Here is a 21,221-nt window from a genome sequence, read left to right as displayed (position 1 = left end):
TACTATTTTCAAGGAATTATTTCGTTACTTTTTAGTGTACTGTTTTTTTGAGAATATTTCGTTTTTGGTGTATTTTGTTTTGTTTTTAGTGCATTTTTGCTATATTCGCTCAGTTTTAACTGAACAGTTATACTCTGTAGTTGAAATTTTCAGCGCAGAGCATAGACGCACTAAATAGCAGGGTTACTAAGTTTCAAAACAGCCATACGGAAAACATTTCCCTTATCATTAGTCGAAAATAACCATTAAACGGTTTAAATTGTTTCATTAATTCGTAAAACTAATCATAGATTGTGCGTTATTTTACAGTCGAAATCTATACGTCTATACTAATATAATAAATTGTAGACACACACTACTTTGTGACGTAGGACGTCAGCAGTCATAGTATATATTTGAATAATTCTTCAATAAAAAGCTATACAATTACAACACGCTTTAGGCAATACATTTTCACGCTATTAAACTTATTAAAAATAAATTGGAAAAAACGTTAATGTGAGAAAGGGACCACAAACTACAAGCTGCAACATTAAGGGAGCAAGGTTATTATGGTAACGGTAATTTTGACATTTGCAATTGAGAATTTGAAAAATGTAAACAATAATATAAAGTTATTGTAATTTCATGCGAATGAAGCCGCACGGGAACAGCTAGTGTAACGTAATACAAAATACATTTGACGCTGCATCCGTTAGGTGTTCACAATGAGCCATTTTAGAGCTGTAATTATATCTGGGCTATTATGCACCGTGCAATCGGTTGCGAAATGACGAAGGCACGGTTCTGTGTACTTCTACCGCACTAGGTGGAAGCTATTGTTTTAAATGAGGCATATCTATACTATTATAAAGAGGAAAGATTTGTATTTTTGTATGTATTGAAGTAATAAAACCGGGCCAATTTCAAAACTTCATGCAAGTGAAAAGTTCACGAGACAGTACGAAAGACGAACTTTCGAACTCAATTAAATTGCATGCCAGTTAGCGTATAGACATGCTTGTAGTTGCACGTGCCAATAGCTTGCATAAAGTGTGCCAATTACTGGCTTGTGTATTCCCGCTAGACAAATTAATACTGAAATATGCGTAATTTATTGTAACTGAAGAAATAAAAACTTACTTGTGTATCTCGATTTTATTTTATTTAACACGTTTACTGCGGCAAGTAAAATCATAATTCTTCATCTGGTGCGTCGGCGGGCCGAAATGCGCCCCCTATGTTATTTTCACCAATGGCAGGTCTTTCTAGACCCACCAGCACTAAGATAGATTAAATTGCTATAACTTTGTGAAAACATAATGTAGACATTTTATGTAATGTAATGTATACACTTGAGATATCGTTTTGCAATAGCGAGAGAAACATAGTTTTCTTAGACTGCACCAGCTCATGTTGCGCGGCAGGCCGATATCGGCCTGTTACGCAGTGAGCGTGTTAACAGATAAATCTACGTAAATCATTGCTAAACTGCGTGAAATTAGCATAATTAACTACGTAATAACTAATTAATACAAGTCTCGGAACGCGTATTAGTTATCTCTAACTAATTGACTAATTCATTAGACCATACTTGTCATTTATACAAAGACTAACTATCGCCTGAAACCAATTCCTAGCGAAAAGTTAAGAAAACCCATGTGTCTTCCCAGACTATATCCTACATTTATATCTATACTAATATAATATAGTGTAAACACACACTACTTTGTGGCATAGGATGTCAGCAATCACAGCATATTTTTGAATTCTTTCTTTAAATAAAAGCTCTACACTTACGACACGCTTTTGGCTATATATTTTCACGCTATTAAACATAGGGGATAAATAAATTGGGGAAAAAACTAAATATGGGAAAGGGACCATAAACTACAAGCTGCCAACATCTTAAAAAAGGTTGCCATGGTTTTTCATCATGCCATGTCATTTTGACATTTGCTATTGATAATTTGACATATGTTAATAATAAAATGTAATTTTAATTATTTCATGCGGATAAAGCCGCACGGGAATAGCTAGTCTATGCAAAATTTCAGAAAGAGCAATTTAGGTAAAATCATAACGGAAAAAAAATAAAGCAACTAAGAACACCTTTCTTTTCTTTCATTTATCTGAATAGTAATTTCCTTTAAAACGTATTTTAATTTTGAACTATAAAATAATCGTTAAACAATAATAAAGTGATTTTTGGCAACCGACTTTATCTTGTTCTTTAGCAAAATACAGGACGCTATCGATAGAAACGATAAAGGCTTTGCCATAAAATACTACATCCCATAATCGTAAACGGAGAAAAATATACCACAGTTACCTCCCTAAATAAAAGCTGACTCAACTAAATGTAGCACTAAGCAATTGACCAGATCAATTTGCTTAGTGCTACATAAAATATATGTAGATAGAGACCAAAAAATTATCTCAATTCAATCTTTTACGTAAAAATACGTTGAAAAAATTTACTCACGAAAGTCAAATATCGAGGGTTAAAAAAATAGTTACCAAAAATTAATATAAAACAAATATGTTAAAAACTCTCTCAGACTCACTAAACCACTTAGGACATGGCTTAGTGTAAACTGGTATGTAATATTTCCGCTAGAAATCCTCCTATGTTACCATTTAAAGATTTTATCTCTGACTGCAAGAGTAAATCTTAACCTATAAAATCCAAATTATAAAATGAATAAAATACGGAAAGCAAAAGAACAATTAATTCAACAATGAACAATATTTTACTACAGTGAAATACTATATTTAAAAGCGTAATTTTGTATCTCTGTCTTTTCCATAGAGAATAAGAGGGAAAATATATCGCTCGGCTCAAACTACTCGTAAACAAATGACGTTATCGGATTCAATGCATTTTGTATCAATTGCTCGTAACACGATAATACAAGGCGTTGCGATGCTATCAATTTGCTAACCCTAGAGCGGATACGAAGTGTTAGAATAGATCACCCGCGATAACTGTAATAGAAGTAGGCCGGGTCAATAAACTTGTATCCGTCTTGGTACAAAGTCTACAAACACAATAACCTATCCTAATGAATGTTTTGAACAAGGGCAGTTAGGCCTTAATTCGATAATATCCAGTGTGACGGACAATATGTTATTTAAAAAAAAAAACTATTTCAATTATATGTCATATCTACAAATATAACTATTAAAAAAATAGTTTTTTTTCTGCTACAAAATTTCTTTAAATCCCAAGGCGCCGGACATAAAGGGACGCCACTTCTGCCATTTTGTACTGGTTTGTATATCAGTTGGGGGGCGCTCTTAAAATGTCCTCCTCAAACAACTAAGACTGGAAACCGACAGTTACAAGATAGTAAAATCTTACTATCTCACTTCATTATTATTATAATTGCGACAGTTTAGATGGATGAATGTTTGTTAGAGTTTGTAGCCTAAACGGCTGAACGGATTTCGATGAAATTTGGTATAGATGTAAAGGACAGTCTGGAAGAACACATAGGCTACTCACTTTTGTTTTTTTTTAATTCCACGCAGTCGTAGTCTCGGGCGACAGCTAGTATTTAAATAAAACAAAAGAAACTCTAAAAGTAAAACAATATCTTTGAAAAATAGAATGATCTAGTTCCTACAAACGGACTACCTGGAGACGTTCATCAGCCGTTCACTACTGAGATTGGTAATCCCAGCCGAAAGTATTAGCTCGCAAGACGTTATTTACTGAACGCCCCGCCTCATTTCAATCGGATTCGATCTAGATTTAGTGATGTACATTATAGCTTAAATATCGATATATTCAGAAATTCTAATCAGTTTAAAATTTTCATTTAAATATCTGTAGTCTATTAATAAAAGTATTTCCTTTAGTAAATTCTGTGCATTTACTTACTACAACATTAAGTTGCGAAATTATTATAGTACATAATGGCGCGTTGTTATGTCCCGTTTACATTATTCCAGTCCAGCGATTGTAACATACGCTGGATTACAACTGGAAAAATGATAACCCACACAGTGCATTCTATAGCTAGCACTGACAATCGAAATGACAATCTTTACTAATATAATAATTAGTAAACATAATACTTTGCGGCGTTGGATGTCAGTAATCCCGCCATCTTTCTAAATAACCCTTTCTTTCATAGAAAGCATTACACTTACGACATGCTTTAGAGTATATACGCTATTAAACTTAGGGGGTAAATAAATTGGGAAGAAAAATCAATTAAGAAAGGGACCATAAACTACAAGCTGCCAACATTAAGGAAGCAAGGTTATTATGGTAACGGTAATTTTGACATTTGCAAAAACTTTATTGTTTACATTTGACAAATGTAAACAATAAAGTTTTTTATAATTTCATTCGGATAAAGCCGCACGGAAACAGCTCGTTGAAACATAGTAAGAGTTAAAAAATCTCTTCAGAATTTACCCTATAGATGGAAATAGTGCTAGTTTTTTTGTTGGATTTATTAAAATTCTATCTCATCTGTCGTAGTTATTGTTGCTTGCAATTTTAAATGAGATAAGTTTATTCTAAACGTGCAAGTATCAGTGTCACAGTCGAAACGAATTAAAGATAGATTAAGCGTCAGCGTTTCTGCTTCAGTACGTAAAAAGGATTCATTTAAATAAAATGGAAGATGATTTTATTTCGTTCTGCATAAATTATTGAGACGTAAATGTCTTGCTCGTATCTTTTTGCTAATCTTCTATTTGCAAAGGATACGACTGAAAGCTGTTGCTAGTCTTGCTAGTCTAATTGAAAATCCCGACTGTTAACCAGTACATAAAAAAAAAACTACAATCTTCGTAGACTAAAAATACATTTTCAACAAATTATTATTGCTATCCATCTATATTAATACTAGCTTTCGTCCGCGACTCCATCCGCGTGATATTAATAAAAAAAAAGTAGCCTATGTGTTCTTCCAGACAATCCTCTACATTTATGCTAAATTTTAGCCTTTTAGGCTACAAACTCTAACAAACATCCATCCATCCATCCATACTTTCACATTTATAATATTAGTAAGATTATAGAAGACAGATTTGTATTTTCGTATGTATTAAAATAACTTAAAATCTACTAGTCCGATTTAAAAAACTCTTTCACCAATAAAAAATTATGTTATGAGAGAGTAGGCTAGGCTATATTTCTTATTATTATTTTATTTCACGCGGACGTAGTAGCGAGCAACAGCTAGATAAAGATTCAAATAGTTTTCTCGATAATAGTTGGAGCAATCCCGTCCCTACGTCTGTCTCGAACGACGGTGTCTAGACGTATGGTAGCTGAGTGATACACTTCCCCCTACCAAAACGAATAAATTGAAGCAACGTGAACCGCGTAACGAGCGCGTCCCCACAATGCAAATCGTACCTCACTGACGTCGCCCCGGGCTGCGGGTATCGACTGATTCAGCAGCTTTCATGTCAAATGTAGCAGGAAATTTGAAATTTTTAAGGATACAATAGAAACAAAATGATACAACGATACATCAATCGTTTGTAGAACATTTAATTTAGATCGTAAAGACGAAGTAAAATCCATAGAAGGCAATCAAAGGAATGCAACTCAACGAGAGAATAAGCGCAAATTAAGAATTTAAAATAATGCAAAGTCAAAAACCTTAGAATAGCTGGCTTCTATAAAGCAAAGGAGGGACAATTAATGCTTATTTTTCATATCTGAATCTTTCTTCAGAAAGTTTAGATGGATGGATGTTTGTTAGAATTTGTAGCCTAAATTGCTGTTCGGATCTTGATGAAATTTAGCATAGATGTAGAGCATAGTGTGAAAAAACACATAGGCTACTTTTTTAAATTTCACGCGGAAGATATCCCAGGCGAAAGCTAGTACAGTTAATACGTCCTATCAATATTATATCATATGGTTAGTTCCTAGGAAATTTTCTCCACACATTCATCAAAGATTCGTATAATTATGCTGATGAATACGGCCATAAATTTGAATTGAAGACGTTCACAGTATAATGTTTGTTGCACAACTCTCAAATACTGAGCATACGTTGAACGCTCTGTTTATAATTACTCTGCGGCTCTATTTGAATATTACCGCAACCACTTCCTCGAGATGCATAATTAAAGTCGCTTTACATTCGTAGTTAACAAACGCAAATTAACAGTGAGTTAAGTTCTGTATGCCGTCGACAAACAATCTAAAGTTTATCTTCGCAAGTTAAAGAATACCAGATGTTAATGATTCTCTACGCGACTTTGTCAGTGTAGAGTATTATTAGTATTATTAGTAGTAGTATTCCCACGGGAACCGTAACTACTCCCGGGATAAAAAGTAGCCTATGTGTTCTTCCAGACTATGCTCTAAACCTGTGCCATATTTCATCGAAATCCGTTTAGCAATTTAGGCTACAAACTTTAACAAACATCCATTCATCTAAACTTTCGCATTTATAATATTAGTACAACTAGATTTTTTTTTAGAATAAGAATTGGAAATTAAAAAAGAATAGCATGTAACCTATGTGTTCTCCCCGACTATGTTCTACATCAATTCATTTCCGTATAATCTAGAAATCTCATCTAGATTTGTTAAATTGTTTTGGAGATACATAGTAACAAACATCCATTCATAAATCCATTCAAACTTTTGAATTTGAAAACCGCCATAGGACTATCGTCGTAAAACATTCCCCGCACATATCTAAAACTTAGTTTGAATGCATCAAGAAATGTTAGTAAATTGACTTAAAATCTGTTACTATTAAAAAATAGACAGTGCATTAGTAACGTAGTTAAATCAGAAACGTCAATAAAAGTTGTTAACTCCTTTCCAATTTCTGTTGAAAATTTCACCTTGTAAAACGCAAGGTGGTCTGAAATGCAATTCCAATGGAACCTTATCGCATGAGGCGACATCTAGCGGAGGAAATAAGTATCAAGTGTCGAATAAACGTCCGGAACTAAGCTCCGGACGATCGTCTATTTCTTATTGCGTGTCTACCGTCTGCCTTGTCATCTTTAAATCCGACTTCATTGAACATTTTCACAAAAGCTTTAAAAGATTTTAAGGAAAAGGATTTATGAAATTGTTAAGATTTAGTTTATAAGCTCCGACAATGTTATAAAAGTAAAATAGTTTGAAAAAATTAGTAAATTACTATGAATGTAAGTTATAATTTATAATGTTAGTATAAAAGGTTGCCGACTAAAAAAATGTTGTGTAAAACATTGTATTAAACTAGCTTTCGTCCGCGACTCTGTCGGCGTGAAAATTTAAAAAAAAGAACGGAAGTAGCCTTTGTGATTCCAGACTATACTCTAAATCTATGTGAAAATACATCAAGATCAGTATAGTAGTTTAGGCTACAAATTACAAATTCGCAGTTATAATATTACTAGCTTTCGCCCGCGACACCGTCCGCGCGGCATTAAAAAAAACAAAACTTAGTAGCCTTTGTGTTCATCCAGACTACCCTCTACGTCTATCCCAAATTTAATCGAAATCTGTTCAGCCGTTTAGGCTACAAACTCTAACAAACATCCATCCATCTAAACTTTCACATTTATAATATTAGTATGAAAAGTATGAATACGACTCAGATATCCATATACCAAAAGAAAATGATCATTAACACGATGTTAGCATTGAATCCGTTTAAAATTAAACCAATTATTTTAAAACAAACACAAACTAAATACGAAAACCTCGAAACCACTTCAACACCTATCTCCCAACAATATCAGATTTTAATGTTGCAAAATTTCAAACAACTTCATATTCAATACTGAACATACAGTTTTCTTGCACTCAGATGACCAGTTACTGACTAAAACAAAACACAATGCACGTTGAATGGCGCTTAAAGTTTTGCTGAACAAAACAAGTATCACTAAATGTTTCTTTTGTGAATCGTTACAGAATAACGATGTGAGAATTTTAAAAAGCTTATTAAGTGACTTTAAGCTTGTAACTAGCGCATTGCAGATATTTTTTCTCTTTTTAAAGATAATCAAATAATTAGTCACGTAGTATTTCTATTTGCTAAGATCCAAATTAAACAAGTTTAGAACTGAAAAATTAATGTATTCATTATCTCCTAAAGAAACAAACACTAAAAACAAAACATAATCGAATAATATATAAAAAAGTAATAAAATCCCTTTAATGATATGGAAAGATAGAATACTCTTTTGTAACTGTTGTCTATATTGTACAATTCCGTCTACGAAGAACGAAGATATGCAGTAACTTAAAAAATACAGCCGATTTAATAAATTCCTTCTTTAATAGAGTCAGATCATCATAAACTTGCCCTTATCCCTTAGGTCGGCAGAGTAAGTGCTGCTCCATACATTTCTATCAGTCGTCATATCGGAATCCAATCCCTTATACAGCATATCCTTTTTCACACAATCCATACATACTTCGGTCTTCCTCTTCCTTTGGCCATGCACATTCAATTAACACTTTCTGGTTTATGTCCAGAAATTAGTTTAATGAAGTCAGTTAAGAATAATGTATTGAAGTTTTTCTAAAAGATATAACGCCCAAGGGGATGCCCAATTAGGAATAATAAATAAGAACGAAATGACAAACATTGAAGCAATCCTCAGAGACCACTAGATACTGCGTAATTAATTTCATTAAATCTTTCGGACATTAATTATTCAAATGACACAGTCAGCAGTTATTAATCAGTTGTGTTAATTTAAAATTATGGTCGATAATCAGTGTGCGGTGTATGCTGAATTTAATATTAGTAAATTATCAAGGGGCACGCGGATTCGTTGAATTTCGAGTGTAATCCGATGTCGCGTTGGACGTTTGTAGTTCCGCAAAAAATGATTGTCCCTCATTAAGCTCTGCGGTTGGGATATTAATCGTTTAACCGCATCGAGTATTGCATTATTTCACAGCGATGACGGCTATAATTGAAAATGGTGTAAATGTTAACGCGTATTTAACAATGTTAGTATATTCAACTGCCTTTAACTGACTTTTAAACTTAAATTACAAAGTTTGTTATTATACCAGAAAGTTCCTATTTTGTTTTTGATATAAAAACTTACTTCTACCATTTTATCTAATACGAGCTATTTGCGTGCAATTTTTTCCGCGTGGCATACATGATGTGTTACTCGGTGATAATGTAGCTTTTTAAGGGTGAAAGATTTTTTGAAATCGTCCCAGTAGTTTTTGAGTTACTTCAATAAATGTAAAATTACAAATCTTTCCTCTTTACATTAGTATACGAGTAGAAGTATATGTTATACTTATAAAGTTATTATGAAAACAGCTTCTTATTTAAAATATGGCTATAAATATGCAATATTATTAATAGAAATCTTCCATTGTTATTTGAAGTAAACATAGCGTAACTATATAAAATAAATTTTGTGATCCAATAGAAATTTCAAAGCATAAAATCAACAAGTCCAGACTTGGCCTATTTAATTTTTGTCTAAAGAAATTCTATTTTCCCATCCAAAGGTAATTTAATAGTCTGTGGCCAAATTATTTGTTGATCGAAAGCTTAACTTGGGTAGAGGAATTTATTCTAGGCGCGCGGTGAAGTCATTACGTTGACGTACCCGAAAAAAAAGCTCGTTTAAAAATGGCCGATACGCATTTCTCCATTAGGGGCGCGATAAAAATGCAAATTCCCACCGACATGGCCGCTCCGCCTGCATTTTGTATTTTGTCAGCAAACACGTTTTTAATTAATTCCCTTATTTATTTGAACGTCGCATTGACGATGCCTACGGGCGATATTATCCATATCGTTTTATGTTATGTCGTTTTGGGATTTTCACGGGGGATTTTCTGTGCGCTCATTCGACCATTTTATTGTTGTATTTAAGCCTTAATTAAAATATCACAAATTATTATAACCTGTTTGTATTTATTCAACACGTAATCTCGTTATTTTATTGTTTAGTCGCTGTATTGTGGTAATTTGATACGATTTTATACAATTACATCAATTTATTTAACAAAAATCAGCAGCTAAATGCAATTCATTCGTAATGCGTAAAATACATCAGTTATATTACATAACATACAGTTCTTTAAATATTATAACGAGATTTAGATCAAATAAGGTTTAAAATATACTGTGCACAGTACGTTTCACTTGCTAATTTATAAATCTACCGTTACTTTTATAAATCTATAGCGGGAATACCCGCCAGTTTACACATGCCCGTAGCAGACACGTGCTAGCAGCTTTCAAGTGTGCTGGCCAATAGCACTTATTTACCCTTTAGGTTACTAATGAAGGTTTGTTCCTATCACTTAGCAACTAAAATATTCTTTTTCATACCAAGAAAAGACACTGATAGATAACAATAATTTGTTAACAATAAACATTGCCCTATTCCCAACGAAAGGCTGGTACAGTAAATACTACTCTTCAATACATCTTATCAGCAGTCATATTTGAATTCACTATATTTTAAGTATATCCCCATTCGTACAATCCATTTCCTTTAATCTCATTGCTTGTTTATGCGATCATTAATATTACTATCTATATAAAACACAAACACAAACTTCTTTGTTGCCTAAGATGTCAGCAATCTATACTATCTATACTGTTATAATAAAGCGTAAACACACACTTCTTTGTTGCCTAAGATGTCAGCAATTACACCATATTTTTGAATAATTCTCTCTTTAATAAAAAGCCCTACACTTGCGTCACGCTTTAGGCTATATATTTTCACGCTGTTAAACTTAAGGGGTAAATAAATTGGAGAAAAACCTTAATGTGAGAAAGAAACCATAAGTTGCTGTCAACATTAAAGAATCAAGTTTGCTATGGTGTGTCATCATGTCATGTCATTTTGATATTTGCAATTAATAATTTGACAAGTCAGTAATAAAATATTTTTTTTAATAGCACGGGGACGGAGTCCCGGGCGAAAGCTAGTTACAACTAAAATATAAAATTTCGATGAAATTATTCAGCATTGGATAGATTAGTTTGAATGAAGTTCTCTAATAGAATTTGTAGCGAATTCCGGGATTAATCAAATTAGAGCCGACAGACAATCCGAACGTCCGGGAATAATATCGGAGACGGAATATTATTAGAGCGTTGTCGTCGAGACCGCTTTGCGGCACCCGATCGAATGTAGATGCAGTGCACAAATGAACCGACTTTAACAATTGAATAATAATTGAACATAAATTTTGTTTTCAATAATAATGATAATTTTACTGGACTACTTATTTCTATTGTAAATAAACAAATCCATGTCCGTAACTTAGTTAAGTAAGTCAGATTTTAATCTTCCTAATTATAATCAGACCGAATATTGTCAATTAATCGAATTTTCAACAATTTGACATTGAACATATTTTCCATAGCTCATCGGGAACTTCGATGGCTCGAGGTTTTAAGCACTTGACTTGCAATCTACAAGTCCTGGGTTCGAATCCCGTCATGTACCAGTGTGATTTTCGATATTTAGAATTTAATGTGTGCATACCCGACGTTCTTACGGTAAAGAAAACTATCGAGATGCAACCGAGTAGGTTTCCTTATGTGTAATATCACCAAAGAAATTCGTAGATATGTGACGTCAACCCGCAGTGGCCCAGCGTGGTTGACTATGGCCTAGTCAAATTTAACTTAGGATAAGCTCTGAGCCCCTCGGTGGGGACGTATGAGGATGGTGCCGGAGACCTATTTTTATTCCCTTTCCCTTTTCACGCTTTCCTTAAGAGGAAAGGATGGGAAGGAAAAGTGGATTTGACGGTGGAGGAGACGCCTTTATGTGCGACTCCTCCTCCGCCACTTAAGGGTAGGCAACGCATCTGCAATTGTGGATATTAATGGGCAACGGTCGCTATCCATGTCAGTGGATTCAGGTGGCCACTTGCTCGTCTGCCACCTTATATTATTAAAAAAAAATGATGGTAATAATCTCATCATGTATTAACTGTTTCACAGATAAACAACAAGGAGTGGTGCAAAAAGGGCAGAAAAGGCGGTCACTGCAGCATGAAATGCGAAGGTACATGAACATAAACTCCTAATCTAATTAACACGATGCCTCCAATTCTGTACCGCATCTGTTACCAAATGGAGATTCCCTTTTAGCATTATCTATGGCTCACAGCGCGCAGCTAACCTCGCTCACTAATGCTCTTTTAATTTCGATAATTTGCTAAAATCCCCGCGCGAATGTTCTTCTAATCTTTATTTATTATGGAAGGAATTTCACGATACTGTTATCACTGGTTTTAGTAAACAAATGTAACGTTTTTACTCGTTTCTGGAATTTTGAAACACATTGAATAGATTCGTGTTATAAGTGAATTAAAATTATTTACCACTTCATAGTTCATACTAATATTATAAATGCGAAAGTTTAGATGGATGGATGTTTGTTAGTGTTTGTAGCCTAGAAGTCGAATAGAATCTTACATATTCATAAAAAACTACACTTAGGGTATATTAATCATACTTATTTCGGCAGTGAGTCATTTACATTTGCTGTATTTTTTTAATAAATTAATAATACTTTTGAGAAATTGAAAACAGGTTCGCTCAGTGGAAGTGTACCTTAACATAATCCAGGTCGTCTTAGATACACCGTATCGTCGGCAGCATATTTTCACTCACGTTCGAGCTACTTGTAACTTAAGTCAAACAACGTGATTCACGGCAGCAGCGCAAGTGTTAAGTTGCGAGCTTACACTGCTTTCTACTTTGTTATTCTGTTCATGTGTTCGTATCGCGTTTTCACTGCAAAAGCACGTACAAAAACATATCGTTGTCTCTCTCTGAAGTAAGAAATACGTTTGTTTCAAAGTTTAGATGAATGGATGGATGGCTAAACGACATAGATAGAGCATAGTCTGGAGAACACATAAGCTACTTGCTTTTGTTTTTTAAAATCCATATTGACGGAGTCGCAAGCGAAAGCTAAATGATAATTTTGTTATGTTTCAGATCTGGTGAACGAAGATTTGGCTGATGACGTGCGATGTGCTAAGAGGGTCTACGATAGGGTCGGTTTTAAAGCCTGGCCTTCCTCCTACGCCTACTGCAAGGAAAAGAGCCTACCGGATCTGTCGCGATGCTAATTTTGTATGTTTTTGGCAAACTTTTTGAACAAATTACTTTGTTGTAAGTAACGTTTTGTTTTATTAAATAAAATAACAAAATCCAAATTACTACTTTTTAACTGTTTGTTACTACTTGTCGCTGTCTCTACTTCTTCAATGAGAATAAAAGAGATAATAATGCTGTTTTCTACGTATTTTAATAGTGGAAACACGTCAATGTTCAAGAAGTTTGCCGCCATCTGTAATCACTAAGGCCTTGAACGCACTGTTTTATCGCGCGATTTTTTTGGTTTTATAAAAAAATGCATGCAAAAGTTACAAAAAAATTGCTGCGATTTTGTTTCACAAGTGTGTACTAGGCCTTATAGTAATCATTTTTACTTTTACTAACATTGATATTTCTGAAATAAAAGTGTAAAAATAAAGTGTGCGTTTTATTTAAATTACCTTGATTATTCTACTTTGTTTTTTTTTATTTATATATATACATAGGAATCTGCAGATATGTAATAAAACTTTCCATCTGTAAATTATTTTCGTTTATAAATTTTTTAAAGATATATTTTTACACGTTTTTCACTAAAGAGGTCTCATAGTACAGAATTCTAATAAAAAAACTACATTAAAAGTTGTTATAGTTTGTCTAAATAAATTAGATTAGTTTGATAAATGACGCATATGAAGTATTGAATTCAATTTGTATGAAGGCAAATGCCGTACTTAATTGACAGGTATCGTAGTGACGCAACAAACACGCAGCGAACAATTATGAATATCGATATTAGGTTTAAATAATTATCGAACTCAATTAAAATTATTATTTTCTTATTCACTAATTTAGATGACAATTCTATTATTGATTATAGTGTAGAGAATTTAGCGATGACAGAAACAATAGCGAAATCAAATTCGATTACATACGGCTGTAATAGTAATAAACATTTATTTACTCTCATTATTTGTAATGGTCATTATCAATTTAAGAAAACAGTGTTTTTTTACAATTCATAAGTTATAACTATGAATCTATCGATTCCAACTTCTATAAGAATAAAAATCGAAAATCGATAAGATTCATGACTGATTTTAAACAACCATCCCTACAAAATTTGAAGTGAATTGTCAAACTAATCTAACTTATTTAGACACTATAGTACCCATTAATGGAACCTGAGTGTAGTTAAAACGACTTTAAGAAATACAAAAAAATTTAATATAAATATTAACCATTACTTTAGTAATCTGAGTGAACATTTTAATGAGGCATTTTCTATAACAAAGCTTTGATCATTCCCCAAGTATAGTTGTCTCATTATTTTATCGAGAAAAATTTTACCGTGAGGCGAAATATCTCTGGGAATCTAATTTTAAACATTTCAAAATTAATTCAAACAGTTTTACTTTTACTAATCGGATCTTGTTTTACCATAAAATAACTTTTAATGTGATACAAATTCATATATAATTAATATTAGCTTTTGCCCGCAACATCTTTCGCGCGGAATTAAAAAAAGTAGTCTTTGTTCTTCCAGATTTTGCTTCTATGTTCTACATCTGTGACAAATTTCATCAAGATCCGTACAACCGTTCTGGAGATATGAAGAAACAAACATCCATCCATCTAAATTTTCGCATTTATAATATTAGTAGATACGTATAAGTGAAGGCTCTGACTCCTGAGACACAGTTATTACTAGTTGAGGAGACAGAGTCCGCCTGATATTGTACAAAATTGTTTTTGTCCAATAAAGAATTATTATTTTTATTTTATAAATGTGAAAGTTTGGATGCATGAATGGATGTTTGTTAGAGTTTGTAGCCTAAACGGCTGAACGAATTACGATGAAATTTGGTATAGATGTAGATGATAGTCTGTTTAAGATATCTCTTTAAGATAGGCTACTCATTTTTGTTTTTTTTTTTAATACACGAACGGAGTCGCGAAAGCTTGTGTTATAAAAATGTACACAGAAATTCCTCTACGAACTTTTCAAACATTTTATTTTCTTAGATATATTGATGTTTTATGCCATTGAACTCTAAAATCTTTTATTTGAATGTCAAAACTTCGTATTAAAATTAATTAAACTTTACTATATTCATATGTTCAACTTTACAGACAGTAACGTAAGCGTTCATATTAATGTATTTCCCAGAACCTCTTACCGTAATTAGTCTGGCAGATAGTTTAGTAAAATATTCAATATAGAAGTGAAGGGCATACATTGTTAATCTTAATTGTTATTTAGTATTAAGAGACAATATTGTAGTCAAAATTATTACAAAACTAGCTGTTCCCATGCGACTTCATCCGCGTGAAATTATGAAAATTTTATTTAATTGTTTACATTTGTCAAATTATCAATTACAAATGTCAAAATGACATGACATGATGACAACCTTGCTTCCTTGATGTTGGCAGCAACTTATGGTCTCTTTCCCACATTAGGGTTTTTATCCAAAATATGTACCCCTAAGTTTAATAGCGTGAAAATATATAGCCTAAAGCGTGACGTAAGTGTAGGGCTTTTTACTTAAAAAGTATTATTAAAAAATATGCTGTAATTGCTGACATCTTAGGCAACAAAGAAGTGTGTGTTTACGCTTTATTATAATAGTATAGATATAGATTAAATATCAAAAGATGAGATATTTATTAGAATAGACAATTTAAAACGAATTTCAAATATTTTTTACAACAATTGTGTTATTTCTAGGTAACAAAAAATATTTTAGACCTAAAACATGTACATGTTATAAATTAAGCAATTTTTTAGATTACTTTTACAATAAATTACATACTTCTAAGGTCTCATAGAGACAGAACCTCCAAAATGTTTACAGAATTCGAGACTTCCAAATCACTGTTTATGTAATCACTGGCTGTTGCTCGCGACTTTGCCCGCAAGAAATCTTACTAGTCTTACTTACATTATAAATGCGAAAGTTTAGATGGATGGATGTTAGAGTTTGTAGCCTAAACTGCTGAACGGATTTTGATGAAATTTGGTATAGATATGTATAAAGGATAATATGGAAGAAAACATAGGCTACTAACTACTCAACTACATAGGCTACACTTTTGTTTTTTTTTAATTCCACGCAGACGGAGTCGCGGGCGAAAGCTAGTTAAAAATAATAAAAATGTAGTCTGTTACTCACTGATAACGTAGCTTTTTAATGGCGAAAGAACATTTGAATGAATGAATATTTCGATATATACAAAAATACATATCTTTTCTTTTTATAATATTAGTACAGATTAAAATACTATGAGTATTATTATTTACATAATCTATTTAAATTTACAACATGTACAGTACTAACCAAACGCAACTAACGATAGTGCATGCGGTATAGAATTGTTGCGGCTGTTGCTGACTGTACAATACAATGCTAATTACAACGTCCACTATAGTTAATTGCACACAACTGTACATGCTCTTTGAACTGTTTCATAGAATACAGATAATAAACAGTTTTTGATTACAAACAAGTTCAGTTAGTGCGAAACAGAAATAGTGCTCTTAAGATCTGATAACATTAACCGCGGCATATATAATGATCTTTAAAGTCTCCTTAGTGTTAGCTTTTTAACTATTTTGATGTATTCTGTATTCTTGAAGGTTATTTAATCTGTGCTATAAAAAAATACCATTTGTCATAATTTGAAATAACGATATAAGCTTTGTAATTGTGATCCAAAACATTATTTATAACATTTATGTCATTGTTTTAAAATCGTAATTGTGCTTGTTATGTTAATAATCGAATAGTAGTCGGATGTCAAAAATAAGGGTGTTGCATTAGTTCGACGACACGACGGCCATATTGGTAAGGTAATTTTGTACAAATTGGAAGAAAACATAAGAGGTAATAAAGACTATATTTTATTAAAGCATAACATGGCTGTGACGCCCATATTAGTGTATATTTAATTAAAATCGATATATTACGTAACGTATTAAGAACTTTTAAAGCAGCAGTAATCAGTATCTTAAGTTTACACGTAGAAAACAAATGAACTCTTACTAACCGCACGCACATCTTTGACCAAACTATCGCACAACTGTTCAGTCGCGCTTTGATTCCTATGAGCTTATATGGAGGTGCGTACACTCGATTTTTAGTTGTGCAAATAAACAGTTGAATTGGCTGCGAAACAATCGACAATCGCACAACAATTGAGATAGTTTATTCAAAGGTGTGCGCCCGTTCTTTATAAAAAAAAATATTTTTTAATGTGCCAGGAATGAGATTTCAGTTCGTAGTTAAAAATAAAAATTAGACTATAATAATACTAGCTGTTCCTGTGCGATTCCATCAGCATACAATTATTTTATTATTCACATGTGTCAAATTGTCAATTCAAATGTCAAAATGACATGACATGACAAAACTTGGCAATCTTGCTTCCATGATGTTGGCAACAACTTATGGTCTCTTTCTCACATTAAGGTCTTTATCCAAAATATTTACCCCCTAAGTTTAATGGCGTGAAAATATGTAACCTAAAGCGTGACGTAAGTGTAGCGCTTTTTATAAAAAGATAATAATAAAAAAAATATGCTGTACTTACTGACATCTTAGGCAACAAAGAAGTGTGTACGCTTTATTATAATAGTATAGATTAACGCAAGCATATATGGTTTACGTAATCGTACAAAACAACTATTTGTATTGAATTGTTTCATGTTTGATCAACAATTAGTTCTCAATTACAATGCCTTTGGAATTTAGCATTTGACATTAGATCATTTTGTGGCGGGAAAGTAGGTCAGAGAGAGGTTATGCATATGTATTAGAATTACCACACGTACTGAGCAAATGATATATACTAATCTACAAAATACTGCATTTAACTTAACTGTTTTGACACATTTTAAGAGAGGACCCACACCTATATACTATCGAACAACCGTTGTGCGTAGTCCATTGTTATGCAGTAAATTCAACTGTTTAGTTGCACAAATAAAAATTGAGTGTGCGTACTTCCATATAAGGTCATAAGAATCAAAGCTTGACTAAACAGTTTTCGATAGTTTCGATTCAGGGTGTATTCATGCTCTGCGCGATTGGTAGATTGTTACTCAATTTAAATATTCACATTTACACTCTTTGTTTTAAAGGTTGTTTAAAAAATAATTCGAGTCAAAACAAACACAATTTCTTATTCAAGTGACTGGTGTAAGGAGGGTCTCCGCGACAAATGTCTCTAGGGTGGAAATAAAACAGGCATTCGTCCTGCCTACACTTTATTTCAGGACGGTTTAAGGGTCCGCTTAACCCGGATTTGTTGAACATTGAAACAATTGCACGTCAACTTTACTCGAAAACGGGGAAAGTTTAAAATTGTTTTTTTTTTAAATTAAATTCTACTTTTGCTTTAAAACTACGTATTAATTTTAAAAATTAATTTGTTATAGGTTTTATATCCCTGTACTGAATGGAATAAAGATATATCTTATACATATTCTTAAAGCAAGAAATTCGTTCTCAATCTTGAGAAAACTCTAATAGTTTAATATTACTGAGTTTCTGTAATCTCTCGTGTATCCCGACGTATTTAATTTAAAATTTTATTCCGAAAATGAATTAAGGAACCGAGACTTACTTTAAAATTTCACTCGCCCTAAGCGCCTGACATTTTATTAAATCAGAAAGAAGCTGAAATGTTATTTGCTACGCGAAAACTACAGGAGTATAATTTTATATTTATTAATGCTAAATAACAAAATAAATGCTAAATAATGAAATACTTAACATTCATTTTTTTCGTTTTTTTTTCTTTAAAAATTGTCTTCAGATTTAATTACTTATTAAAAAAATTGTAGTAAGGATAGGAATCGGACATAAAAGGGTCAAGTTAAATTAGATTAAGTAAATCCGTGACTCAGCACAATCACACGATGATTGCGCAACGAGTGAAAGACCAAATTGAGTTGGCCTTTTTACGTGAGTGCACTATTGGTTCGTTTAACACGTTAATTTGAGATTTTTTTATCTTTACCCCTTGAAAATACTACTGATATGACTTCGTGAAAATTCATACAGTATCCTTAATGATAAAACTAAAGAAAATTACATGAAATTTTAATTGAAAAAAAAATTACATATTCGAACATAGTACATCATTGGAAAGTAACCTAGTTTTAAAAGGCACTGATTCCGTTCGCGTGTAATTAAAAAACAAATTGACTAGCCTATGTGTTCTTCCACACTATCCTCTACATCTATAACAAATTTCATGGAAATCCGTTCAGGTGTTTAGGCTACAAACTCGAACAAACATCCATCCATCTAAACTATCGCATTTATAATATTAGTATGAAAAGTATGAATGTAAGAGAGTATATCTCATCAAAATTTATTAATATTACCGATAATATTAATAAAACAAGGTACATTAACAAAGTTCCAGGCCACAATTCCTATTAAAGGTATATCAAATTCTTTAAAAAAAATTCTAAATGTACTAACATAACTACTCTAAATGAATATCCGTAAATTCTTTTGACGCACCCTGTAAGCCGACTGATGCTTGCGTTACGGATCTCAAAGCGGCGGATATTGCCGCGACCCTATGGTTCGCTTTTTATTTTACAGCCTCTAAATGGAATTTGTTAATCCTTTTTTTGATATCTTACTTATAAATATACTTATAAATGTGAAAGTTTGGATGCATAGATGTTAGAGTTTATAGTATAAACTGCTGAACGGATTTCGATGAAATTTGGCACATATCTTGAATATATTCTGGAAGAACACATTGGCTGCTTTCTAAGTTTATTAAAATACTGCGCGGACGGAGTCGCGGGCGAAAGTATAATCCTATAGAACATCCTAACACCTATATTTCATCAATTTAAAATAATATCTAGGGGGAAAAATAATAGAAGATCGATGTGAAGAGACTTGATGCGGCGACTTTACATGAGTGTGATACGGTCAGGCAGATGATGATGATGATGATGATGATGATGATGATGATGATGATGACGATGATGATGATGGTGGTGGTGGTGATGATGATGATGATTTTGATGACAATGATGTAAGATAGTTTTTGCAAAAACTAATAGTCTTCTGCTAAGCCACTTTAAGCTTTTTAGATATGAAGATTGTAGTAAACAGTTCTATCGAGCAAAAAAAATTATGCTTGTCCAGCAGTTGTGATACATAAGGGAAATCATACAACCATTGATACAAGCTTTCGCGCGCGACTCCGTTCGCATGAAATTGAAAACAACAAAGGTGAATAGCCTATGTGTTATTCCAGACTAATCCTATGCCAAAATCCATCGAAATCCGTTAAACAGTTTAGGCTAAAAACTCTAACAAACATCCATCCATCTTAACTTTCGCATTTATAATACTCGTATTAGTATGAGGTAAAAAAAATATGAGAAAAACGTTTCACCTTTGATGTTTATGCAAATTTTTATTGTTTTCACATACACGATATCTTAAAACCAATATCTTTATGAATGAATTCTTGATTTCAAACTTTAATTTATTAATAAATTTTATAAAACTTATACTATAAGAATAAATGAATAAATTCTTACATATTCATTTCCATATTACTATAGTAAAATGATCGTTTTCCCATAGGAAACTACTGTTTTATTACAACTGCAACTTGCTATGGGAAATGCAATCTTTTCTCTATTGTATTACTATGCATATTCGTCAATAATGCAAGGAACCAATCTTACTTGATACATCGTATTGTATTCCTTTGTATTCAATAAATATGAAATCAAAGTTCAACATTTAATTGTGGGAACGTAAAATAACTTCTCCAAATATGGAATTAAATAAATTTATTAACTACTTAAAAATTCTTAAACATAAGGTGAGGTTTTACTAAGCGACCGATGAGAAACAATACACATAACAATGTTGAAGAGGGAATACAATAGAAACCTACACTAAAAGCTTTCGTGTCTATCATTTATCTTCTATCTATATTTATACATATAATAAAATTGGAGTGTCTGTTTGTAATATCAAAAGAAAAATTCCAGATTTCGAAAAGATAATGTATTTGCGTTGCTAATAACGCAAATCGCATCTATAAATGTTTAGTCTGTCTATCCGCAAGCCGCACCGAAACGACCAGCCGGTTTCGACCGGACTTTCACTGAAGGGTAGCTGACATAGACGGGCATATTATAGG

The 21,221-nt window shown here is 32.6% G+C and overlaps 2 protein-coding genes across 2 annotated transcripts in view; one reads left to right on the top strand and one right to left on the bottom strand.

Moving 5' to 3' along the window:
• The window catches only part of LOC106103240 (lysozyme-like), a 32,149-nt gene extending 18,712 nt beyond the window's left edge, over positions 1-13,437 (top strand). Inside the window, exons 4-5 of the mRNA XM_013282936.1 lie at positions 11,919-11,982; positions 12,924-13,437. Of these exons, the coding sequence (XP_013138390.1) occupies positions 11,919-11,982; positions 12,924-13,057 (198 nt within the window). The 3' untranslated portion in view covers positions 13,058-13,437. The remainder of the gene's footprint in view (positions 1-11,918; positions 11,983-12,923) is intronic.
• The window catches only part of LOC106103193, a 76,062-nt gene that overhangs the window by 34,320 nt on the left and 20,521 nt on the right, over positions 1-21,221 (bottom strand). The gene's annotated exons all lie outside the window — the stretch shown is intronic.

This window comes from Papilio polytes, unplaced genomic scaffold (genome assembly GCF_000836215.1).
Source record: "Papilio polytes unplaced genomic scaffold, Ppol_1.0 DF823835.1, whole genome shotgun sequence".
Lineage (NCBI taxonomy): Eukaryota > Metazoa > Arthropoda > Insecta > Lepidoptera > Papilionidae > Papilio > Papilio polytes.
The sequence above is the reverse complement of the archived record's forward strand: the minus strand, read 5'-3'. Positions and strand labels throughout refer to the sequence as shown.